At 53.7% G+C, this 26,992-nt stretch overlaps 1 protein-coding gene across 1 annotated transcript in view; it reads right to left on the bottom strand.

Annotated features, from left to right (window-relative positions):
* The window catches only part of rab31 (RAB31, member RAS oncogene family), a 109,027-nt gene that overhangs the window by 56,417 nt on the left and 25,618 nt on the right, over positions 1-26,992 (bottom strand). The window contains exon 4 of the mRNA XM_072468371.1: positions 8,608-8,679. Within this exon, the coding sequence (XP_072324472.1) occupies positions 8,608-8,679 (72 nt within the window). The remainder of the gene's footprint in view (positions 1-8,607; positions 8,680-26,992) is intronic.

The following is a 26,992-nucleotide window of genomic DNA, read 5'->3' as shown; positions in this document are numbered from 1 at the left end:
ACAGCAGAAAATCTTTACAGTGCCCAAGGAGACCATTCGGCCCATCAAGTCTGCACTGACTCTCTGGAAGAGCATTCTACTGAGTCCCACCCCCTTGCCTTATCCCTGTAACATTCGTCGGTTTCAAATAACAACCCCATTCCCTTTTGAATACCTCAAATCAAACCTGCCTTCTCCACTTTCTGGGAAGAGAATGCATCAGAGTCGAAGAGTTGGAATCAAATCTTGGCAGAAAAGACGGTGGCTGAACAAAGGGCTGAACAATGAGGTTTGTACCACACGCTAACCACCCTTTGAGTAAAAACATTTTTCCTCACATTGTCATGATTTGCAAACATGCAGCGAATGAATATATAGAATAGGACTCAACCAATGAGCAGTCAGGACACTCAGGGGTGGTATCTCACTATAAAAGGGATGAGGCACTCACACCCCACCTCTTTCCACAGACCAACATCTACAGAGTGAGACAGGGCGTATCCTCAGCATCACACCCCAGCACGTGGCTTAGAGCAAGGCTGGTTCAGTTAGACTGAGTTACTACATTTAGATTAGCAGACAGTCGAACTCATTGAGAACTGTGCTAATAGTTCAATAAATTACATTGAACTCACTTCACAGTCTGGAGCATCTTTTACTCAAAACTGCATCAAGTGGCAGCTTGTGTTATTCCAAATTCCATAACACAACACACACCACTTTCTTTTGCCAATTATTTTGAACCTGTGTCCTATAGTCCTTGATGTTATCTTGAAAGGGAGCAGTTTGTCACTATTTACCCTGATCTTGAACACCTCTATCAAGTCCCATTTCCAATCTATCCTCATAGCTATAGTTCTTTATCACTGGAATCATTCCTGTGAATCTCCTCGGTTCTCTCTCCTCTGCCTTCACATCCTTCCTTAAATATAGTAAGAAGTCTTACAACACCAGGTTAAAGTGCAACAGGTTTGTTTCGATGTCACTAGCTTTCGGAGCGCTGCTCCTTCCTCAGGTGAAGGAGCATCTTTTGAAAATCTATAGTCGCCACATCGATAGCATTGCGCGACCTTTTCTGTTACCTCTTCAAAAACCTCCGACAAGTGAATTGAAGATGAATTTTCCTCAATTAATCCACGCTGGCTTTCCCTTATTATCCAAGGAGAACCTTGTCTAAGTGACGATAATTTCCAGAAGTTTCCCTACCACTGAAGTCGAACTGACTGGTCTGCAGTTGCCAGCTTTACCCTTGCACTCCATATTGAACAAGGGTGTAACATTCACAATTATCCAGCCCCCTGACACCACCCCTGTGTCTATGGAAGATTGGAAAATTATCACCAGTGCCTCTGCAATTCCCACCCTCACTTCCCATGAATGAATGTGATCTGGTGCTGGTACCTTATCAATTTTAAGTAATGGAAGCCTTTCGGACACCTCTTCCAGGGTATCAGTTACCTTCTCTCTCTCTCCTTGGCCTGGGTGGCATCATCTTCCTTTGCAAAGACAGTTGAAAAGTATACGTTTTATACCTCTTGCCTCCACTTACAAGGCTCCTTTTTTTATCCCTGATCGGCCTTACTCTTTCTTTTACCACCTTATTGGTATTTAGATGCTTTTAGAAGAATTTGGGATTGTGTTTTATGTTAGCTGCCAGTATATTTTCATGCACTCCCTTAGTTTACTGACTTTTCCTCTGGTCCTGATTCTCACCAGTATTTACTATTTGATACGTACACTTCTTCTTTTTCACCTTAACCCCTTTCCCTCTCGTCATCTGGGATGCTCTGGATTTATTTGTCTTACCTTTTCTCTGAAAAGGAAATCTACCTTTATGGGCGGCACGGTAGCACAGTGGTTAGCACTGTTGCTTCACAGAGCCAGGGTCCCAGGTTCGATTCCCACTTGGATCACTGTCTGTGCGGAGTCTGCACGTTGTCCCTGTGTCTGCGTGGGTTTCCACCGGGTGCTCCGGTTTCCTCCAACAAGTCCCAAAGACGTGGGGCGGGATTCTCCGACCCCCCCGCCGGGTCGGAGAATCGCCGGGGGGGGGGGGGGGGGGGGGGGGGGGGTGGGGGGCGTGAATCCCGCCCCCGCCGGCCGCCGAAGTCTCCGGTTGAGAATTTGAAGGCAGTTTCGATAGCACTTCAGGTTAGGGGCAGGGTCAAGGGAAATGCCGATTCGGGGGAACCATAGATTTGAGCCAGGGAAGTGGGATGGAAATTTTCGGAGATGGAAGGAGAAAGGAATTAGGACACTAAAAGATTTATTTTCTCAGGAGTCATTTTGCGGGATTGAAGGAACTGGGAGCGAAGTATGGGCTGGAGCAGGGGGTAATATTCAGATACACGCAGGTTTGAGACTTTGCCAGAAAGGAGACACAGAGCTTCCCAGTAGAGCCATCTTCCACATTGCTGGAGGAGGTGCTGACGCCAGGGGGACTGGAGAAGGGGGTAGTATCGGCGGTTTACGGGGCTATTTTGGAGGAGGAGAAGGTGCCACTAGAAGGGATCAAGGTAAAGTGGGAGGAAGAGTTTGGGGGAGGGTATGGAGGAGGGGTTCTGGTGTGAGGTGCTCCGGAGGGTGCACCTCACACCAGGTTGTGCAAGGTTGGGGCCGATACAGCTGAAGGTGGTGTATAGAGCGCATCTTACAAGGGCGAGAATGAGCCGGCTCTTTGAGGGAGTAGAAGATGTATGTGAACATTGCGGGGGAGGCCCCGCAAACCACGTTCATATGTTTTAGTCCTGTCCAAAGCTGGAGGATTACTGGAAGGAGGTGTTTAGGGTAATCTCTAAGTGGTGCACGGGAAACTGGCCCCGGTCCCTCGGGAGGCCACATTCGGGGTGTCGGACCAGCCGGGGTTGGAAACGGGCGCGGAGGCAGATGTTGTAGCCTTCACCTCGTTGATTGCCCGAAGGTGGATCCTGATGGGATGGAGATCAACCTCTCCACCCTGTTCCCTGGCGTGGCGGGGGGACCTGCTGGAATTCTTAACTCTTGAAAAGGTCAAATTTGAACTGAGGGGAAGGATGGAGGGATTCTACAATTCATGGGAATTATTCATTATGCACTTTCGAGAATTGGATCACATCGAATATTAGGGGGGTTGGGGGCTGGGAGGAGTTATATGTGATCCAATTCTCGAAAGTGCATAATGAATAATGCCCATGAATTGTTAATGGTGACTATGGGTGATTCCGGATTCCTTTTTGTATTTGTTTATGTTAACATGCGGGTCAATGTCTGGGATCTGGTGGGAGGATGGTATCGTTGTTATTGATATGGGGATTGAAATTACATTCGTTACGGATTATTGTTTATTGTTGGGTGTAAATTTGGGAGAAAATGTGAAAAAGGAGAATAAAAAATATTTTTAGAAATGAGTGCAGCTCCAACAACACTCAAGAAGCTCAACTCCACCCTGGACAACGCAGCCCCCGCTTGATGACTATCCGTTCCACAAACATTCACTCCCTCCACCACCGACAAACAGTGGCAGCCGTGGTGTGCGCTATCTACAAGATGCACTGCAGTAAGTCACCATGGTTCCTTAGTCAGCACCTTCCAAACCCATGACTGCTACCATCTAGAAGGACAAAAGCAGCAGATACCTGGGAACCCCACCACCTGTAGGTTCCCCGCCAAGTCACTCACCACACTGACTTGGAAATATATCACCATTCCTTCCTGTAGCTGGATGTGGTTGGGAGGCTCAATCATCTTGTTCCCAGGACATCAATCCAGAAGTTCCTCAGGTTAGTGCCCTAGGCCCAGCCATCTTCAGCTGCTTCATTCACGACCAGCCGTTTATCATAAGGTCAGAAGTGGGGATGTTCGCTGATGATCCGCCATATAAATCCTATTGCTACAAGATCAGGTCAGAGGTTGGGAAGTCTGCAGCGAGTGAATCACCTGACTCCCCAAAGCCTGTGATGGAATACTCTCCATTTGCCTGGATGAGTGCAGCTCCAACAACACTCAAGGTGGATACCATCCAAGACAAAGTTTGATTGGCACCCCGTCCACCACCTTCAACGTCCACTCCTCCACCACCGACAGACAGTGGCAGCCGTGTGTACCATCTACAAGATGCACTGCAGCAACTCACCATGGCTCTTTCGACAGAACCTTCAAAACCTGCGACCTCTACCGACTAGTAGGACAAGGGCAGCAGGTGCATGGGAAAACACAATCCAAATTTGAAAATATATCACCATCCCCTCACTGTCGTTGGGTCAAAATCCTGGAACCCTCTCCTCAGCAGCACAGTAGGTGCACAAGACCATAAGATGTAGGAGCAGAATTAGGCCACTCGGCCTATCGAGTCTGCTCCGCCATTCAATCATGGCTGATATTTTTCACATCCCCATTCTCCTGCCTTCTCCCCATAACCCCTGATCCCCTTATTAATCAAGAACCTATCTATCTCTGTCTTAAAGACACTCAGCGATTTGGCCTCTTGCGGCAAAGTGTTCCACAGATTCACCACCCACTGGCTGAAGAAATTCCTCCTCATCTCTGTTTTAAAGGATCGTCCCTTTAATTTGAGATTATGTCCTCTGGTTCTAGTTTTTCCTAAAGTTGAAACATTCTCTCCATGTCCACTCTATCCAGGCTTCGCAGTATCCTGTAAGTTTCAATATGATCCCCCCTCATCCTTCTACACTCAAGAGTACAGACCCAGAGTCCTCAACCGTTCCTCATACGACAAGCTGTTCGTTCCAAGGATCATTCTTGTGAACCTCCTTTGGACCCTTTCCAAGGCCAGCACATCCTTCCTTAGATATGGGGCCCAAAACTGCTCACAATACTCCAAATGGGGTCTGACCAGAGCCTTCTACAGCCTCAGAAGTACATCCCTGGTCTTGTATTCTAAACCTCTCAACATGAATGCGAACATTGCATTTGCCTTCCTAACTGTCGATTGAACCTGCACGTTAACCTTTTTAAAATAAATTTAGAGTACCCAATTCATTTTTTCCAATTAAGGGGCAATTTAGCGTGACCAATCCACCTTCCCTGCACATCTTTGGGTTGTGGGGGCGAAACCCACGCAGACACGGGGAGAATGTGCAAACTCCACACGGACAGGGGCTCAGAGCCGGGATCAAACCTGGGACCTCAGCGCTGTTGGCAGTAGTGCTAACCACTGAGTCACCGTGCTGCCCCTGCACGCTGACCTTAAGAGAATTGTGAACAAGGACTCCAAAGTCCCTTTGTGCTTCTGATTTCCTGAGCATTTCCCCATTTAGAAAATAGTCTATGCCGCCATTCCTCCTTCCAAAGTGCGTAACTTCACACTTTTCCACATTGTATTCCATCTGCCCCTTGATTACCCACTCTCCAAGCCTGTCCAAATCCTTCTGCAGCCCCCCTATTTCCTCAATACTTCCTGTCCACGGTAGCACAAGTGGATAGCACCGTGGCTTCACAGCGCCAGGGTCACAGGTTCGATTCCCTGCCGGGTGACTATCTGTGCAAAGTCTGCACGTTCTCCCAGTGTCTGCGTGGGTTACCTCCGGGTGCTCCGGTTTCCTCCCACAGTCCAAAGACGTACAGGTTAGGTGGATTGGCCATGATAAATTGTCCTTAGTGTCCAAAAAGGTTAGGATGGGTTATTGAGTTACGGGGATAGGGTGGAAGTGAGGGCTTAAGTGGGTACACGGTGCAAACTCGATGGGCCGAATGGCCTCCTTCTGCACTGTATGTTCTATATCTTTGTATCATCTGCAAACTTAGCAACAGTGCCTTCAGTTCCTTCTTCCAGATCATTAATGTATATTGTGAAAAGTTGCGGTCCCAGCACAGCCCCCTGAGGCACACCACTAGTCACCGGCTGCCATCCTGAAAAAGACCCCTTTATCCCCACTCTCTGCCCTCTGCCAATCAGCCAATCCTCTATCCATGCCAGGATCTTACCCTTAACATCATGGGCTCTTAACTTATTTAACAGTCTCCTATGTGACACCTTGTCAAAGGCCTTTTGGAAATTTAAATGAATCACGTCCACTGGTTCTCTTTGTCTAACTACCTTGTTACCTCCTCAAAGAACTCCAACAGATTTGTCAGACATGATCTTTGACAAAGCTGTGCTGACTCAGTCCTGTTTTATCATGCACTTCTAAGTACTCCAAGTACTGCATCCACACCAAATAAACGGCCGCGTTTCAAGAAGGCAGCTCACCACCCCTTTCCCAAGAGCAATCACGGATGGGCAACAAGTGCTGCTTCCCATATCCAATGCATATTGCTACCTGTAATACGCCTGGTCAAACAGATAGGAGCCAGGGATTGTAAAATTGTCTGCAATTTCCGTAGGGGCTGAAAGGTTTCTTTTAAGCAACGGATTGAATGCAGGGTCTTCTGTGCACTCAATTTGCACACTTTCAGCTAAAGCTATCAGGAGGAAAAGCATTACAGGCATCCAAAGCTTCTGATAGCCAGGTTTTGCCATTTCCAGCTCATGGCCAGTGGAAATCTCCAAGTGTCTTTAGATTTAGAACAAAGAACAGTACAGCACAGGGTACAGGCCCTTCAGCCCACAATGTTGTGCCGACCATTTATCCTAATCTAAGATCAACCTAACCTACACCCTTCAATTTACTGCTGTCCATGTGCCTGTCCAAGAGTCGCTTAAATGTCCCTAATGACTCTGACTCCACCACCTCTGCTGGCAATGCATTCCACACATCCACCACTCTCTGTGTAAATAACCTATCTCTGACACCTCCCCTATAACTTCCTCCAATCACATTAAAATTATGTCCCCTCCTGACAGCCATTTCCAACCTGGGGAAAAGTCTCTGGCTATCCACTCTATCCATGCCTCTCATCACCTTGTACACCTCTATCAAGTCACCTCTCTGCCTTCTTCGCTCCAGTGAGAAAAGCCCTAGCTCCCTCAACCTTTCTTCATAAGACCTGCCCTCCAGTCCAGGCAGCATCCTTGTAAATCTCCTCTGTACCCTTTCCAAAGCATCCACATCCTTCCTATAATGAAGCGACCAGAACTGGACACAATATTCCAAGTGTGGTCTAACTAGGGTTTTATAAAGCTGCAGCAAAACCTCGCGGCTCTTAAACTCAATCCCCCTGTTAATGATAGCCAACACACCATAAGCCTTCTTAACAACCCTCATCAACCTGGGTGGCAAATTTGTCCTCCAGTTGAGCACCAGTTATACTCAAATTATAGTGCCACTGTTTACTCTGCACCAGATTTGCAAGCCGCATCGATCTCGTCAATTCGGCATATAAACAAACTCAAGACTGCCAGCATGTTGGCAAAAACAGAACTCATTTCAATGCACACCCGGACAGCCAAATATTCCATCTCACATAGATGTTAAGGAGAGACTCGGGAATATGTTGCGCACTTGCCATACCTCGGCATTCACCTTTCTCAAAAGGCCGTCAACAGGGACATCCAACACTGGACCGGCTGCGTCAGCTCCTTCGACAAACCACTGCAGCAAGTGTTTGGCAATAAAGACCTTCGCGGGTCAACACAAGTCCAAGTGTGCAGAGCAGTTGCTGTTGACCACGCTCCTGAACTGCAGTGAGAGCTGGACTGTGTTGAAGGGATACATTAAAGTTCTTGAGAAATACTTCGGTCACGTCCTCCGGATTCAATGGGAATACATGTTGAATAAACCCTAGTACTGTTCTTGGGGTTAGTTCCACCAACATTCAGGCAAGACGCCTGTAAAATCAACCTCAACAGACTGGGCACCATATCAGGATGGCCAAAACGTGTCGCCCCCGCTAGGTCCTGTTTTCTCAACTCCAGGAGAAGGCAAAGAAAACGCTTCAAAAACACTCTGAAGTTCTCCTTGAAGTGCAGCAGCATTGACACAATGACTGGAGGGCAGCTCGGTGGCGCGGTGGTTCGCATTGCAGTCTCACGGCGCCGAGGTCCTAGGTTTGACCCCGGCTCTGGGTCACTGCCCGTGTGGAGTTTGCACATTCTCCCCGTGTCTGCGTGGGTTTCGCCCCCACAACACAAAGATGTGCAGGTTAGGTGGATTGGCCACGCTAAATTGCCCCTGAATCGGAAAAAGTGAATTGGGTACACTAAAAAAAAATGTTTTAATGACTGGGGAGGGCAATCGTTCCGCACGGTGACAACATGTCCATTGAGCTGCATCTCACTTCGATTCACAACACCTTACTGATGAGGCAGAGCGTGGCAGTGGACAAAAATAAAGGAACCCAATCCTGTACTCCAGGTCCCACTGCCTCATGGGACATCATGCCCCATGTGATGAAAGATTCGTGGGTCAAAGATCGGCCTATTCTATCACATGAAGACCCATGGAGCAACTCGCAGCCCTAAACAAACATCATCCTCCAATCGGAGGAGAGCTGATGATGGCTACGCGTTACACTACACCTACTCTAACAGGAAGCGCGCGGTAAAATGATGCTTCTCCATGCATCTGCCATGAACGAGGGAAACTTGCACCTCAATTGAACGCACGCTTCAATAATAACTCAGAAGAGTGAATGTTTTAGGTTTCATGTATAAAAGATCTTATGCGACAGATGGGAATTCCAACCATAGCTCACACAAACAGCGACTGACATCAATTTGTAACGAAGAACCGGACCATAGAGCAGGTTTACCTCATTCGTAATGTCGTAAACGATAACGGCTGCGGCAGACCCTCGGTAATACATCGGAGCCAGTGAGTGGAACTAATAGGAACAAAAGACAAAACAAATGAACAAGATCAATACATCCATTTTCAAAATTAGCCACTTAGTTATTTAATAACAGAGGTCCTTCAGGCCACTAGTTTGCCTGCAATATATAATTTATATAATTAAAAATCACTTTCGGAACTTTTAACTGCTTTTACAGAGATTGGCCCTCAAAAGGTGGTTTACCATCAACCAAGCACTTTTTAAAGTGTAGTTACTGTTTTAATGTCGGAAACACAGCAGCTAATTTTCCCACCTCTCACAAACAGATCTTGTGATGTTGATTGAGATACAAACATTGGCTCGGACGCTGGGAATAACTTTCCTGCTCTTCTTCTAAGAGCGCCATGGGATCTTGTGAATCCATCTGAGCGGGTGAGTCAGGGTAGTTGGGGGGGGGGGGTTAATATATCAAGTATCAGCCTTGATTTGTGTGCTCAAGCCCCTTAATGGTACTTGAACCCTGAACCTTGATCCTCAAAGGCAAGAGTGCGACCAGCAGCTTCCAAGGTGTATCTGCCAGTCTCGGCTGGTACTGTCCACAGTCATGGCTCATTTTTAAGGAATCTAACTTACTGAGAAGTTCAGCACACTCGCACCATTTAGATTTATTGGCAGTCGTTCGCTAGAGAATTATCAGAACGGTCGTCAGGGTCAGGTCAGGTCAGAGGTCGAAAAGCCAGAAGAAAGGTGTTCCACCTCAGAATCCAGCTCGGAAAATGGCACTACCATTGAACTAGCCCACAGAATTACCAGTAAAAACAACTATTCTTGGAGTCATTGACTTAGCCTGGAGGCAAAGTAGATTGCGAGTTCTCCCAGTTTCCTTCCCTAAAATCTGCTGAATTGACAATAAAGCTGCAGAGTGTTGAGTTTATCATGGCACTCAGTAAGCTATTCAACAAAAAATATCTGTTCCAAGTGGCTGAAGTCATAAAACAGTAACTCCAGCCAAATGGCAGATAGACAGTGAGAGGATTTTAAAAATGGAGTTATCCGTGTTCCCTTGTTCACTGCTGAGCCATGTTTGAACATTTCTCCTTTTGGCAGAAAGTCAAATGCTTCTAATACCTGAAAATCTACCATGTTATGAAGGACCTCACATCTGGCATTACTGAGATACATCATTCGATTAGTTCTGATTAAAAAAAAAAAAAACAGGACTCATAGAAAATATAATCACCACAAGATGATTGTGAATGCTGTGTCATTGCACATGTTTGACTTAAAGCTAAAAGGATAACAAAACTATTCATATAACTGATAGCAGCTGATTTGAAGTTGACAGTGCTCTGGTTTCCGTTAGATACACTCACAACCTTACAGCTCAGAGACTGACACTATTCTAGAAGTGAACATATGTCTTGAATCCTTCTTCGTACAAATCGAATTGCAAGCACAAGCTTGCCGTAAAATGTCCACAGAGGCAACACAAATCGAGATAACGGCAAAGAGGGCATAGGAAGATAGGAATGGTATATTAACCCCTCTGAATTTGGTTATCAATGTGTTTTTTGGGTGTTATGTTGATTCAATATTCTTCTTTCTTTGTTTTTTTAACGAATCTGGAAATAAATTCAACCGCATGATTTCACCATATACACTTTGACCTGCCTTCCTGTTAGCCATCCGTTGGAAAGATAGTGAGGTCACCATCTTATTAGCCAGTGAATAATGGCGCCTGATTAAGTTTCAGTCAATAAAGTTGGGCAAACAAATATATACATAATGCTCTGATGAAAGCGACTCGAAACGTTAGCTCTGTTCTCTCTCCACAGAGGCGGTCAGACCCGCTGTGATTTTCCAGCGTTTTCTGTTTTGTTTCAGATTCCAGCATCCGCAGCAATTTGCTATTTTTTAAATTATTCGTTCATGGGATGTGGGCATTGATGGCTGGGCCAGCATTTACTGCCCACCCCGGAGGGCATTTAAGAATCACATGTAGGCCAGACTAGGTTAGCACAACAGATTTCCTTCCCTAACGGACAGGAGTGAACCAGATGGATTTTTCTTTTTAAAAACAACAACCGAGTTTCATGGTCATCTTTAAATAATTCCAGATTTTTTTTATTGAATTCAAATGTCACCATCTGCCATGATGGGTGGTGTCATAATATCCACTCATGTATATAATGAGATGCAGACAGGCAGTGATTGACACACAGGATAACCTATGAACACATACGACACAGAACAACCAATCACCAGACAGGACACTACCACTATAAAACACACAAGGCATTAAGACTCTCCCTCTTCTCACAGGATACAGCTACAGAGATAGTTAGAGTGCACAAGGCCGTGAGCACTGTCTCCATGTGACAGAGAGGTGGTCTGGTCAAGCCAGTCAGAGGTTATCAGTTCAGATTAATAGAGTGTCAATCCACAGCAGATTATGTACAGCAACCAGCAGGTTCAATAAAACAGTGTTGGACCATCTCCTGTGCCGGAAGCCTGTTTCTAGTCTCACTGCATCCAGTTGCAGTCAATGTTAAACCAACTCAGATAACACATCAGGTGGGATTCAAACCCAGGTCCCCAGAGCATTATCCTGGGTCTCTGGATTACTAGTCCAGAGACAATACCATTACGCCACTGCCTCCCCTGTTCCCTATCGGGGGAATCCCCCCCCCCGCCCCAGATATTTACCCAGTTCTTGTTTAATGGGTTGCTACTGAATCTGGATCCATCACTGTATCAGGAAGCACATTCCAAATCCTAACCACTCATTGCATTAATAAATTAGTGCTCATCTTGCCTCTTGTTCCTTTGTTAATGTGTGTCCTCTGGTTGTGACACAAAACAAGTTGGGAATGCAAGTTGTCAGCAGGATGCAAGGAGGCTCCAAGGGGACTTGGACAGGCGAAATAAGTGAATGGGCAAGAACATGACAGATAGAATATAATGTGAATCGACGTGAAGTTATCCACTTTGGTAGAAAAAAAACCCAGAAGGCAGAATATTTCTGAAATGGTGAGAGGTTGGGAAGTGTTGATGTCCAAAGGGACCTTGGTGTCCTTGTTCTTGAGTCATTAAAAGCTAGCATGCAGGTGCAGAATGCAATTAGGAAGTCAAATGGTCTTCATTGCTCGAGGATTTGAGTACAAGAGTCTTGCTGCAATTATATGGATAATTGTGAGACTGCACCTGGAGTATTGTGCAGTTTTGGAACACGATATATTGGCGACATCGTACCCGACTCGGGACGTGGCGAGCCTGTTACATCTCACAATAGCCCTCGTGCGATTTACGATGCTCGTTATGCCTCGCCGAGGCCCAAAAAAGCAGAGCCCTGTTTAATAGCGGGGTCATTCGTGGCGCTGCCAGCTAAACACACCCAAAACAGGACCGTTTCTTTCCTAGTAAATCCAGTGCACGGTCTCCTTAGCTGAGGAAGAATGTATTTGCGATAGTGGGAGTGCAACGGAGGCTCACCAGACTAAATCCTGTCTTATGAGGAGAGACTGAGGATACTGGTCCAGTATTCCCTCGAGTTTTGAAGAATAAGAGGTGATTTCCCCCCACCCCCTTGCCGTTTTTCACAGTGGAAGAGGCAGCCCGCCATTGGCTGGCAGCGGAATCTTCTGGCACACTGCTGTTAGCGGGTTTTTCCGTTCTATGCAACCCTGGCCGTTGGGGAACCCGCAGTGGGGCTTCGCTGTTGACGGGGCTGGAAGATTCTAACGGCAAGAACAGCCTTAAAAATCTTCAGCCACGGGGTCCAATGGACACGTTAAAAATCAGAATTTCAATACTTTTGAATACAGAGATGTACTTTATCCATTGGATAAAATACAATGCTGCCCGATCTAATGTCCACTTACCTTTTAAAACAAAGTCCTGTCGTTAATCGCTACTAAAAACATATTTAACTTCTCATACATCATTACATTATGACATAGAATCATAGAATTTACAGTGCAGAAGGACATGATAGGACATGCAAGTCCTATCAGCTCCTTCTGACCTGGTCCATCAGTTCCCCACTCAAGGCTTCTCCCATGTATCATGGCTTCTTGGAGCTGTCGTGAACACTTCCTGCCAAAATGGCACCAACTCTATAGAAATAGTGTCAGGTCTAAAATGCCCACCCTCGCAATGGGATAGGAAAGGTCAGGATTGCTGAATGCAGGCTCATCCCAGGACCATTGAAATTCCACACAATGGGAATTGGGGGCCGGAAGGATCCTTCCTGACGTTTTGAAATCCGTTCCAGCACAGAAGGAAACGTGAAAATCTGGCCCCATGACTCGGTTTGCTGCTTTATTAACACATCCAGCCTTCAAAGATTTGTGTGCAGAACACCCTCAGATTGCTCAATTCTTGCAAGTTATTGCGACTGGCAAGAGGAGTGCAAGTTGATGAACAGGAAGGCACAGTACACACAGCGACGGGACAAGGAATTCTTCTGCCATTGAACAACCACAAGCAGCATGACCCCACAAGCAAGACAGCCAAAAGTTAGTTTGCTGAAACTGGACTCCATGCTATGTCAGAGACTTGGTGTTTCTTAATAACTTAGGAAATGAAATGTACAGCCTGTTCTTGGTTTAAAGCACAGATGGTGGAAATTCCTGGATTTTAAATATTTTCATTCCTTCAAATCCCGTATCCTGCGTCTGTAAATCTGCACGCTCGCACAGACTGCAAAACATCAAGACGGTCCATGGGTCGGGTCGGAGGATGTGGGCTGTCCGTTTTTGAAACTCTCTCAACCCTTCCCTCTCCCTGGTCCCCTTGTCAGCCCCACATCCAGCATACAGATATCATTGTGAGGTTATAACATGGCAAAGGTTATCCCTGAGCTGCCTGAGGCACCACAGGCAGGCGGTGTTGAGCAATGACTCACTTTCCTGTTGGGAAATCCACATTTATTTTTGTGACTGGTTGTGAAATCGAGTGGCCAGAGTGTTTTTATCAAGGTTTGCCGACTGGACCTTTTCCTGCCTTTGCTGGTGCATTGCCAAATCTGGAAGACTCCCCAGCACAAAAACAAAAAACTCGGAATGCTGGGAATGTGGGAGAAAACACAGAAGAAAATGCTGCGAAAACTCAGCAGGTCTGGCAGCATCTGTGGAGAGAGAACAGAGTAAACAAGCGGAATTGTTTTCGTGCACGGTTAAGTCCTGCCACAGGGGGTGAAAGTGGGAGGTGACCCCGCTCTCACGGGCAGTAGGACCCTGGAGCATCATTGCGCCAACCATGGGCATGTAAGGACAGCAGCCGGGCCATTGGAGCTCCAACCCATTCAGAAAGTGAGCAGTTCAGCAGCCTCACTACTGCCATCCCCAGTGGTGGCCATTGCGGGGGGAGGTTAGTTTTGGCTTTTCTGATGGTCTCCCCAGGTAGCAGTGGGCTTTCGGATGTGGGAACAATACCAGCCGGGGTGGGCAACGGCCCTCAAGTGGCCTTTCTGACCAATTGACAGCCGTATCACTAAGGCTCCTGGCATAGGCACTGCGCCATGGAGGCAGAGAGACATTAGGCCCGCTTCCCAATGCCTTCGCACAGCTTCCGCCTCCGACCCTACCCCCAAAAGGTGCTGGGAAATACAGCCTATTGTTTCAGGTTGATGATCTGCAAGGTCTTATGAAGGCTCAATGACCTGAAACATTGGGCCCGGTTTCCCAAAAGGGAACAAAGTTCCCGAGCGAGCGCGTTTAGCCGCGTGTTTCCTGGCACTCGCCGTGCCGACAAACACATGGCTCGTCAATGCGTCTCGCTGAGATCGGGGCACCGTTTCAAAATGGCGTCACGATCTCCAATGCCCCAAATGAATCCCCGACCTTCCCCCCCCCCCAGCCAATATGGAGGTTTCCCTGGCCCCTCCCCACATACCCCAACACCCTCACCAAGCAACCCCGGCCCGAAAGCTTGCGCAATAAATGCCAGCTTGGCACCTTGGCAGTGCCTTTGCCAGCTGGCAGTGCCACCTGGGTACTTAGCTGGCACTTCCAGGGTGCCAGGCTGGCACTATCAGGGTGCCAGGCTGGCACTATCAGGGGACACAGGTTACACCAGTGGTGCCAGGAGATCCCCCTGCCCAAAGGGCATGCAGTTGCTGGCCTCCAATCCCCTTGGAGATCCCGACTGCCGTTCTGTCTATTCCCCATTTGTGGGACCAGCACCAAACAGCGCTCGCCCGAGGTCCCCAAGGCGAAAGGATTGAATCCCAAAGCCTCAGGTACCCCAGGAATCTGCACATCAGAGTGAGGCTCACTGCCTCGCTCTGATATGCAGATTTGCCAGAAAGTGATCCCATCCATTGTGGGCGGGATTCACCTAGCAACATCTCGCGAGATTGCATTGAATCTGGCGAGGCGTTTCCAGGTAGATCCCCGGAGCGGGGTTTCCTGGCCTTCAGTGGCCATGCTGCGTCGCGGCGAGTTGCTTTTCCGGCGCAGTGTGGCTGGAGGATCACATCCATTAACTCCCAGTTCTATCTCCACAGATACTGCCTGACTTGCTGAATGTTACCTGCATTTATTTCCTGTCTGCTTGATAGATCACTTTTCTTTCATTAATCAAGCCAAATAAGTGACATATTCGGTATTGGGCATTCCTCTGTCTAACCCACCGTTAAGGCGAGGGAAACACAGAATTATAAAATACAGTGCAGAAGAGGCTCTTTGGTCCATCGGGTCTACACCGACATATGAAAAAACCCTGACCTATCGACCAAATCCCAGTTACCAGCAATTGGGCCACAGCCTTGAATGTTCAGACGTGTCAAGTGCCAAGATAGGGTGGGATATGGATCAGTGCAGACTCGCTGGGCCGAATGGCCTCTTTATGCACTGTAGGGATTCCATGATTCTAAGTGCTCAACCAGGTACATTTTAAAGAAGGCAACCCACTTCTACCAGCCTCCCAGGCCGTGCGTTCCAGACTGTCACCACCCTCCCAGACCATGCGTTGGGGCCGTCACCACCCTCCCAGGCCGTGCGTTGGGGCCGTCACCACCCTCCCAGGCCGTGCGTTCCAGACCGTCACCACCCTCCCAGGCCGTGCGTTGGGGCCGTCACCACCCTCCCAGGCAGTGCGTTCCTGACCGTCACCACCCTCCCAGGCCGTGCGTTCCAGACCGACACCACCCTCCCAGGCCGTGTGTTCCAGACCGTCACCACCCTCCCAGGCCGTGCGTTCCAGACCGTCACCACCCTCCCAGGCCGTGTGTTCCAGACCGTCACCACCCTCCCAGGCCGTGCGTTCCAGACCGTCACCACCCTCCCAGGCCGTGCGATCCAGACCGACACCACCCTCCCAGGCCGTGTGTTCCAGACCGTCACCACCCTCCCAGGCCGTGCGTTCCAGACCGACACCACCCTCCCAGGCCGTGCGTTCCAGACCGTCACCACCCTCCCAGGCCGTGCGTTCCAGACCCTCACCACCCTCCCAGGCCGTGCGTTCCAGACCGTCACCACCCTCCCAGGCCGTGCGTTCCAGACCCTCACCACCCTCCCAGGCCGTGCGTTGGGGCCGTCACCACCCTCCCAGGCCGTGCGTTCCAGACCGTCACCACCCTCCCAGGCCGTGCGTTCCAGACCGTCACCACCCTCCCAGGCAGTGTGTTCCAGACCGTCACCACCCTCCCAGGCCGTGCGTTCCAGACCCTCACCACCGTCCCAGGCAGTGTGTTCCTGACCCTCACCACCCTCCCAGGCCGTGCGTTCCAGACCGTCACCACCCTCCCAGGCCGTGCGTTCCAGACCGTCACCACCCTCCCAGGCCGTGCGTTCCAGACCCTCACCACCCTCCCAGGCCGTGCGTTCCAGACCCTCACCACCCTCCCAGGCCGTGCGTTCCAGACCGTCACCACCCTCCCCGGCCGTGCATTCCAGCTCGTCACCACCCTCCCAGGCCGTGCGTTGGGGCCATCACCACCCTCCCAGGCCGTGTGTTCCTGACCGTCACCACCCTCCCCGGCCGTGCGTTGGGGCCATCACCACCCTCCCAGGCCGTGCGTTCCAGACCGTCACCACCCTCCCAGGCCGTGCGTTCCAGACCCTCACAACCCTCCCAGGCCGTGCGTTCCTGACCGTCACCACCCTCCCAGGCCGTGCGTTCCAGACCGTCACCACCCACCCAGGCCGTGCGTTGGGGCCGTCACCACCCTCCCAGGCCGTGCGTTCCTGACCCTCACCACCCTCCCAGGCCGTGCGTTCCTGACCCTCACCACCCTCCCAGGCCGTGCGTTCCAGACCGTCACCACCCTCCCAGGCCGTGCGTTCCAGACCGTCACCACCCTCCCAGGCCGTGCGTTCCAGACCGTCACCACCCTCCCAGGCAGTGTGTTCCTGACCCTCACCACCCTCCCAGGCCGTGCGTTCCAGACCGTCACCACCCTCCCAGGCCGTGCGTTCCAGACCCTCACCACCCTCCCAGGCCGTGCGTTCCAGACCGTCACCGCCCTCCCAGGCCGTGCGTTGGGACCGTCACCACCCTCCCAGGCCGTGCGTTCCAGACCCTCACCACCCTCCCAGGCCGTGCGTTCCAGACCGTCACCACCCTCCCAGGCCGTGCGTTGGGGCCGTCACCACCCTCCCAGGCCGTGCGTTCCAGACCGTCACCACCCTCCCAGGCCGTGCATTGGGGCCGTCACCACCCTCCCAGGCCGTGCGTTCCAGACCGTCACCAACCTCCCAGGCCGTGCGTTCCAGACCCTCACCACCCTCCCAGGCCGTGCGTTCCAGACCGTCACCACCCTCCCCGGCCGTGCGTTGGGGCCGTCACCACCCTCCCAGGCCGTGCGTTGGGGCCGTCACCACCCTCCCAGGTCGTGCGTTCCAGACCGTCACCACCCTTCCAGGCCGTGCATTCCAGCTCGTCACCACCCTCCCAGGCCGTGCGTTGGGGCCATCACCACCCTCCCAGGCCGTGTTCCTGACCGTCACCACCCTCCCCGGCCGTGCGTTGGGGCCATCACCACCCTCCCAGGCCGTGCGTTCCAGACCGTCACCACCCTCCCAGGCCGTGCGTTCCAGACCCTCACAACCCTCCCAGGCCGTGCGTTCCTGACCGTCACCACCCTCCCAGGCCGTGCGTTCCAGACCGTCACCACCCACCCAGGCCGTGCGTTGGGGCCGTCACCACCCTCCCAGGCCGTGCGTTCCTGACCCTCACCACCCTCCCAGGCCGTGCGTTCCTGACCCTCACCACCCTCCCAGGCCGTGCGTTCCAGACCCTCACCACCCTCCCAGGCCGTGCGTTCCAGACCGTCACCACCCTCCCAGGCCGTGCGTTCCAGACCGTCACCACCCTCCCAGGCCGTGCGTTGGGGCCGTCACCACCCTCCCAGGCCGTGCGTTGGGGCCGTCACCACCCTCCCAGACCGTGTGTTCCAGACCATCACCACCCTCCCAGGCCGTGCGTTCCAGACCGTCACCACCCTCCCAGGCCGTGCGTTCCAGACCATCACCACCCTCCCAGGCCGTGCGTTGGGGCCGTCACCACGCTCCCAGACCGTGTGTTCCTGACCGTCACCACACTCCCCGGCCGTGCGTTGGGGCCATCACCACCCTCCCAGGCCGTGTGTTCCAGACCGTCACCACCCTCCCAGGCCGTGCGTTCCAGACCGTCACCACCCTCCCAGGCAGCGTGTTCCAGACCATCACCACCCTCCCAGGCCGTGCGTTCCAGACCGTCACCACCCTCCCAGGCCGTGCGTTGGGACCGTCACCACCCTCCCAGGCCGTGCGTTCCAGACCGTCACCACCCTCCCAGACCGTGTGTTCTAGACCATCACCACCCTCCCAGGCCGTGTGTTCCAGACCGTCACCACCCTCCCAGGCCGTGCGTTCCAGACCATCACCACCCTCCCAGGCCGTGCGTTCCAGGCCGTCACCACCCTCCCAGGCCGTGCGTTGGGGCCGTCACCACCCTCCCAGGCCGTGCGTTCCAGACCGTCACCACCCTCCCAGGCCGTGCATTGGGGCCGTCACCACCCTCCCAGGCCGTGCGTTCCAGACCGTCACCAACCTCCCAGGCCGTGCGTTCCAGACCCTCACCACCCTCCCAGGCCGTGCGTTCCAGACCGTCACCACCCTCCCCGGCCGTGCGTTGGGGCCGTCACCACCCTCCCAGGCCGTGCGATGAGGGCCGTCACCACCCTCCCAGGCCGTGCGTTCCAGACCGTCACCACCCTTCCAGGCCGTGCATTCCAGCTCGTCACCACCCTCCCAGGCCGTGCGTTGGGGCCATCACCACCCTCCCAGGCCGTGTGTTCCTGACCGTCACCACCCTCCCCGGCCGTGCGTTGGGGCCATCACCACCCTCCCAGGCCGTGCGTTCCAGACCGTCACCACCCTCCCAGGCCGTGCGTTCCAGACCCTCACAACCCTCCCAGGCCGTGCGTTCCTGACCGTCACCACCCTCCCAGGCCGTGCGTTCCAGACCGTCACCACCCACCCAGGCCGTGCGTTGGGGCCGTCACCACCCTCCCAGGCCGTGCGTTCCTGACCCTCACCACCCTCCCAGGCCGTGCGTTCCTGACCCTCACCACCCTCCCAGGCCGTGTGTTCCAGACCCTCACCACCCTCCCAGGCCGTGCGTTCCAGACCGTCACCACCCTCCCAGGCCGTGCGTTCCAGACCGTCACCACCCTCCCAGGCCGTGCGTTCCAGACCGTCACCACCCTCCCAGGCAGTGTGTTCCTGACCCTCACCACCCTCCCAGGCCGTGCGTTCCAGACCGTCACCACCCTCCCAGGCCGTGTGTTCCAGACCCTCACCACCCTCCCAGGCCGTGTGTTCCAGACCGTCACCACACTCCCAGGCCGTGCGTTCCAGACCGTCACCACCCTCCCAGGCCGTGCGTTCTAGTCCCTCACAACCCTACCAGGCCGTGCGTTCCAGACCGTCACCACCCTCCCAGGCCGTGTGTTCCAGACCGTCACCACCCTCCCAGGCCGTGCGTTCCAGACCGTCACCACCCTCCCAGGCCGTGCGTTCCAGACCGTCACCACCCTCCCAGGCCGTGCGTTCCAGACCGTCACCACCCTCCCAGGCCGTGCGTTCCAGACCGTCACCACCCTCCCAGGCCGTGCGTTCCAGACCGTCACCACCCTCCCAGGCAGTGAGTTCCAGCCCATCACCACCCTCCCAGACCGTGCGTTCCTGACCCTCACCACCCTCCCAGGCCGTGCGTTCCAGACCGTCACCACCCTCCCAGGCCGTGCGTTCCAGACCGTCACCACCCTCCCAGGCCGTGCGTTGGGGCCGTCACCACCCTCCCAGGCCGTGCGTTGGGGCCGTCACCACCCTCCCAGACCGTGTGTTCCAGACCATCACCACCCTCCCAGGCCGTGCGTTCCAGACCGTCACCACCCTCCCAGGCCGTGTGTTCCAGACCATCACCACCCTCCCAGGCCGTGCGTTGGGGCCGTCACCACGCTCCCAGACCGTGTGTTCCTGACCGTCACCACACTCCCCGGCCGTGCGTTGGGGCCATCACCACCCTCCCAGGCCGTGTGTTCCAGACCGTCACCACCCTCCCAGGCCGTGCGTTCCAGACCGTCACCACCCTCCCAGGCCGTGCGTTCCAGACCGTCACCACCCTCCCAGGCCGTGCGTTGGGACCGTCACCACCCTCCCAGGCCGTGCGTTCCAGACCGTCACCACCCTCCCAGACCGTGTGTTCTAGACCATCACCACCCTCCCAGGCCGTGTGTTCCAGACCGTCACCACCCTCCCAGGCCGTGCGTTCCAGACCATCACCACCCTCCCAGACCGTGTGTTCCAGACCGTCACCACCCTCCCAGGCAGTGCGTTGGGGCCGTCACCACCCTCCCAGGCCGTGCGTTCCAGACCATCACCACCCTCCCAGGCCGTGTGTTCCAGACCATCACCACCCTCCCAGGCCGTGCGTTCCAGACCGTCACCACCCTCCCAGGCCGTGCGTTCCAGACCGTCACCACCCTCCCAGGCCGTGCGTTGGGGCCCTCACCACCCTCCCAGGCCGTGCGTTCCTGACCGTCACCACCCTCCCAGGCCGTGCGTTGGGGCCGTCACCACCCTCCCAGGCCGTGCGTTCCACACCGTCACCACCCTCCCAGGCCGTGTGTTCCAGCCCGTCACCACCCTCCCAGGCCGTGCGTTCCACACCGTCACCACCCTCCCAGGCCGTGCGTTCCTGACCGTCACCACCCTCCCAGACCGTGCGTTGGGGCCGTCACCACCCTCCCTGGCCGTGCGTTCCAGACCGTCACCACCCTCCCAGGCCGTGCGTTCCAGACCCTCACCACCCTCCCAGGCAGTGTGTTCCAGACCGTCACCACCCTCCCAGGCCGTGTGTTCCAGACCGTCACCACCCTCCCAGGCCGTGCGTTCCAGACCGTCACCACCCTCCCAGGCCGTGTGTTCCAGACCATCACCACCCTCCCAGGCTGTGCGTTGGGGCCGTCACCACCCTCCCAGGCCGTGCATTCCAGCCCGTCACCACCCTCCCAGGCCGTGTGTTCCAGACCGTCACCAACCTCCCAGGCCGTGCGTTCCAGACCGTCACCACCCTCCCAGGCCGTGTGTTCCAGACCATCACCACCCTCCCAGGCCGTGCGTTGGGGCCGTCACCACCCTCCCAGGCCGTGCGTTCCAGCCCGTCACCACCCTCCCAGGCCGTGTGTTCCAGACAGTCACCACCCTCCCAGGCCGTGCGTTCCTGACCGTCACCACCCTCCCAGGCCGTGCGTTCCTGACCGTCACCACCCTCCCAGGCCGCGCGTTCCTGACCGTCACCACCCTCCCAGGCTGTGCGTTCCAGACCGTCACCACCCTCCCAGGCCGTGCGTTCCAGACCGTCACCAACCTCCCTGGCCGTGCGTTGGGGCCGTCACCACCCTCCCTGGCCGTGCGTTGGGGCCGTCACAACCCTCCCAGGCCGTGCGTTCCAGACCATCACCACCCTCCCTGGCCGTGCGTTGGGGCCGTCACCACCCTCCCAGGCCGTGCGTTGGGGCCGTCACTACCCTCCCAGGCCGTGCGTTCCAGACCGTCACTACCCTCCCAGGCCGTGCGTTCCTGACCGTCACCACCCTCCCAGGCCGTGCGTTCCAGCCCGTCACCACCCTCCCAGGCCGTGCGTTCCTGACCGTCACCACCCTCCCAGGCCGTGCGTTCCTGACCCTCACCACCCTCCCAGGCCGTGCGTTCCAGACCGTCACCACCCTCCCAGGCCGTGCGTTCCTGACCGTCACCACCCTCCCAGACCGTGCGTTGGGGCCGTCACCACCCTCCCTGGCCGTGCGTTCCAGACAGTCACCACCCTCCCAGGCCGTGCGTTCCAGACCGTCACCACCCTCCCAGGCCGTGCGTTCCAGACCCTCACCACCCTCCCAGGCCGTGTGTTCCAGACCGTCACCACCCTCCCAGGCCGTGTGTTCCAGTCCGTCACCACCCTCCCTGGCCGTGCGTTCCAGACCGTCACCACCCTCCCAGGCCGTGCGTTGGGGCCGTCACCACCCTCCCAGGCCGTGCGTTCCAGACCGTCACCACCCTCCCAGGCCGTGTGGTCCAGACCATCACCACCCTCCCAGGCCGTGCGTTGGGGCCGTCACCACCCTCCCAGGCCGTGCGTTCCAGCCCGTCACCACCCTCACAGGCCGTGCGTTCCTGACCGTCACCACCCTCCCAGGCCGTGCGTTCCTGACCGTCACCATCCTCCCAGGCCGTGCGTTCCAGACCGTCACCACCCTCCCAGGCCGTGCGTTCCAGACCGTCACCAACCTCCCTGGCCGTGCGTTGGGGCCGTCACCACCCTCCCAGGCCGTGCGTTGGGGCCGTCACCACCCTCCCAGGCCGTGCGTTCCAGACCATCACCACCCTCCCAGGCCGTGCGTTCCTGACCGTCACCACCCTCCCAGGCCGTGCGTTCCAGCCCGTCACCACCCTCCCAGGCCGTGCGTTCCTGACCCTCACCACCCTCCCAGGCCGTGCGTTCCAGACCGTCACCACCCTCCCAGGCCGTGCGTTCCAGACCGTCACCACCCTCCCAGGCCGTGCGTTCCTGACCGTCACCACCCTCCCAGGCCGTGCGTTCCAGACCGTCACCACCCTCCCAGGCCGTGCGTTCCAGCCCGTCACCACCCTCCCAGGCCGTGCGTTCCAGCCCGTCATCACCCTCCCAGGCCGTGCGTTCCAGCCCGTCACCACCCTCCCAGGCCATGCGTACCAGACCGTCACCACTCTCTAGGTAAAAAGGTTTTCCCTCAAATCCCCCTAAACCTCCAACCTGAACTTGTCCCCTCGTAATAGTCCCTTCAATTGACACTTCAGCTGCTCCCTATCCACCCTGTCCATGCCTCTCAATGTTGTACACCTCGATCAGGTCACCCTCCGTCTTCTCTGCTCCAACAAAAACAACCTAAGCCTATCCAACCACTCTTCATAAATGTTCCATCCCAGTCAACATCCAGGTGAATCACCTCTGCACCCACTGCAGTGCAACCACTGCCTTCCGATAAATGTGGTGACCAGAACTGCACACAGTACTCCAGCTGCTGTGGCCTCACCAATGTTCTATACAACTCCAACATGGCCTCCCCTCTGTGCCTACAAACAAACACACACAGCATTCTTTCAACGGAATCTTTTCAATTCTCATTTCAAAATTGAATTAGTCAGAACACACGACTAAATATCCAACAGGAGTTATTCAAAGGCGTTATTCACAACATTCTCCTGACTGGCTTCCCAACCTTGTAAACACTGCTGCTCCAGTATGATTCGCACAAAGTCCCGTGTAACTTGCACCACTGTGTTCGCTGACCTGTTGGGTGCCCAGTCCAGAATGGCTCAAATTCAAAATTCTTGGGCGGGATTCTGCGCGAACCGGCGGGGCGGGCAACTCCGGCGGGAAGGAGAGGCGTGAACCACTCGGCGTCGGGCCGCCCCGAAGGTGCGGAATCCTCCGCATCGTCAGGGGCTAGGACGGCCAGGAGTGGTTTGCGCCCCGCTGGCCGATGCAGAAGGGGCTTGGCGCCACGCCAACCAGCGCCAAAGGGCCTCCGCCGGCCGGCGCGAGTTGGCACATGCGCGGGAGCGCCAGCGTGTGCTGGCGTCATCCCAGCGCATGTGCAGGGGGATCATCTCCGCGTCGGCCATCGCAGAGGACCACAGCAGCCGCCGCCGAGGAATAGCATGCCCCCACGGCACAGGCCCGCCTGCGGATCAGAGGGTCCCGATCGCGGGCCAGGCCACCGTGGGGGCACCTCCCGGGGCCAGATCCCCCCCGCCCCCACCCCCCCCCCCCCCGCAGGACTCCGGAGGCCGCCCGCGCAGCCAGGTCCCGCCGGTAAGTACCTACTCTAATTTCCACCGGCGGGACTGGCCAGAAACCGGCGGCCACTCGGCCCATCGCGGGCTGGAGAATTGCCGGCCGGCGCGGCGCGATTCCCGGCCCCGCCAAATCCCCAGCGCTGGAGGGGGTGGGATTCACGTTGCCCCCCGGCGGGGGGTCAGAGAATCCCGCCCCTTATCCTCGTGCTCAAACCCTTCGTCCAACTGTGTAACCACCTCCAACCCTACAACCCTCTGAAATCTCTACCCTTCTGCACCACAGATATTCTTTGCCCTCAATTCCCGCTCATGCCTTCAGTTGGCCAAACCTTCAGCTGTGGAATTTCCTCCCCGAACATAGCTTTTGGTCACCTGCTAATGGCTTCAAATGTTATTTGAGATTATCCCGGCAAAGCACCTTGGGATATTTTGCTGTGCTGATGCTAAACAGGAGTTCTGATCAGTTTCAATCGTGTCCCTTAGCTGATTCATTCTTCAGATTTGTTTTCGATTCTGGAAAAAATACAGGAAGGGACCATTTTACCAACGCAGCATACAGGCTGTGGGTGCTATAGAATGATGCTGTTCAACAGTTTGCCACAGTTTGTCATTGCAGACCACAAAGGGCTTAATAGGCATGATGGGTGATGCATGATCAATCACTACTGAAGCGAGATTGTAGTCCAATTGAAGGCTTTAATGAACAAGTTGTTACCCCAGCAGCTCCGGTACAGACTGACTGCTGTGGGTGAAACACAGACTCTTATGCTCCGCCTGCTGGGCGGAACCAGCAGGCAGGTTCTACTACTCATACTACAGTATAAGGTACATCCCACCTAGGTACCGCGATACCCCTAATATAGCCTACCACAATGGGTTAGCACAGAGATATTTCATCTGACAACTGAATCAAAGTCCCCTTTCTCCTGGTGGAAGGGTCCAAACATAAAACTAGTCTGAACAGAGTTAAGGCGGGTTATTAACTGCAACATTTAACAGCCCACACTTTGGCAAAAGCTGTCAATCTTCCCTGGTCGGTGCAATTGGAGAGTGTGGTTCAGTTACACTGCCATGGTAAAATAGATGGAGGTTCATTCTCAACATCGCCCACATACTACCAGAGGGATGTTCAAGCTCCATGCCTTTCGGAAACATTTCGAGATTTGCACCCTATGTAAACAACTTAAAATCAATGCTCCTGTGAATTTCAATTTTTCTTTACTAGTATCAGCCAGATTTAGGACTTATAACCAAGGAGGCTACAGCCCTTTCGAAACCCAAAAGCTTCTTTAAAAAGTGTCATAGAATTTACAGTGTAGAAGAACGTAGAACATACAGTGCAGAAGGATGCCATTCGGCCCATCGAGTCTGCACCGACCCACTTAAGCCCTCACTTCCACCCTATCCCCAAAACCCAATAACCCCTCCTAACCTTTTTGGACACTAAGGGCAATGTACCATGGCCAATCCACCTAACCTGCACGTCTTTGGACTGTGGGAGAAACCGGAGCACCCGGAGGAAACCCACGCAGACACGGGGAGAACGTGCAGACTCCGCACAGACAGTGACCCAGCGGGGAATCGAACCTGGGACCCTGGCACTGTGAAGCCACAGTGCTAGCCACATATGTGCTACCGTGCTGCCCCAAGGAGGCCGTTCGGCCCATCGAGTCTGCACCGGTCTTTAGAAAGAGCACCCCACCCCAGCCCACACCTCCACCCTATGCCCGTAACCCAGTATAAGCAAGCTGGATGGAATAGCAGTCATGGACTGTACAATCAAGGTTTGCAGGCTTGATATGGCACAAAGTTCATAGATCAACTATCTGTATCATTCCTTTTTTGTTTTATAAATTTAGAGTACCCATGTCATTTTTTATTCCAATTAAGGGACAATTTAGCGTGGCCAATCCACCTACCCTGCACATCTTTGGGTTGTGGGGGCGAAACCCACGCAGACACAGGGAGAATGTGCAAACTCCACACGGACAGTGTGTGGTAAACCACTGTTGTACTTATTTTAGAGGTTGTACGGTACAACCTGCACTACAGGTTCGCCTGTGGCCCCTGCCTGCTGGCTCTGCCCAGGAGGCGGGGTATAAATATGAGTGTCCTCCAGCTCGCAGCCATTTCGCCAGCTGCTGTGGGAGGCCACACCTCTGATACCAATAAAGCCTCAGTTTGGATTCAACTTTCGTCTTTAAGTCAAATTGCTCGTGCCTCACAGTGATCCAGAGCTGGGATCGAACCTAGGACCTCGGCGGCGTGAGGCAGCAGGACTAACACACTGCGCCACCGTGCTGCCCATCTCCATCATTCCTGACATCAATAACAATAAGTAGATGTAAAATTGGAAGGGCTGTCAGTTCACTAACAGCACAGAAAATGCCAATTTGTCAAGCGTCAACTGGGTGGGGTGTTTGCATGCTACCACTCCTCCTCCTCCTCCCCTTGGGTACTCTAAATTTTTTTTTTTCAAACAATTGCAGAGGCCTAAATGCTGGTGGACAGCCCTGCCCTATCAATCAGGAAATGGTGCATGGAAATCCCTGAAAAGGGAACCGAGAAGAATGCAAAAATAAACCATGTTTCAAATCCTCTTCACAAAACAAGTGGTTGAGTGCACAATTTATTAAAAAGAATGTGTAGGTTTGCCAACTGTAAATTACAAATGTACTGTAACAATGCACCAAGACGTCATAGCTCAAGGTTCAAAACCAATTCGCACTTTCATAAAACAAAAGCATGAACATTACTTTGCCAAAAGGAACTATACTTTAAATTGTGTAACCTTCAAAATGTCATATTTTTCTTCCATCATCATTCATTTGCACTTCAATTTCTTACTCGCTAGTTTGTTCTGTTTGCATTTTCTTAGCCTTCATGTTTGAAAGGTTCTGTTCCGAGTGTCATAAGCCAGAAATCAGAACACTAACAAAAAGGTAGAGTCCCCATTTGGTTACCGTATTCCTTTTGACGCAATTCCCCCGAAACCGACGCAACCCATGGAAAGAGTTGCAAAATTTTCAAGTGTAGAT

This window comes from Scyliorhinus torazame, chromosome 11 (genome assembly GCF_047496885.1).
Source record: "Scyliorhinus torazame isolate Kashiwa2021f chromosome 11, sScyTor2.1, whole genome shotgun sequence".
Classification (NCBI taxonomy): domain Eukaryota; kingdom Metazoa; phylum Chordata; class Chondrichthyes; order Carcharhiniformes; family Scyliorhinidae; genus Scyliorhinus; species Scyliorhinus torazame.
The sequence above is the reverse complement of the archived record's forward strand: the minus strand, read 5'-3'. Positions and strand labels throughout refer to the sequence as shown.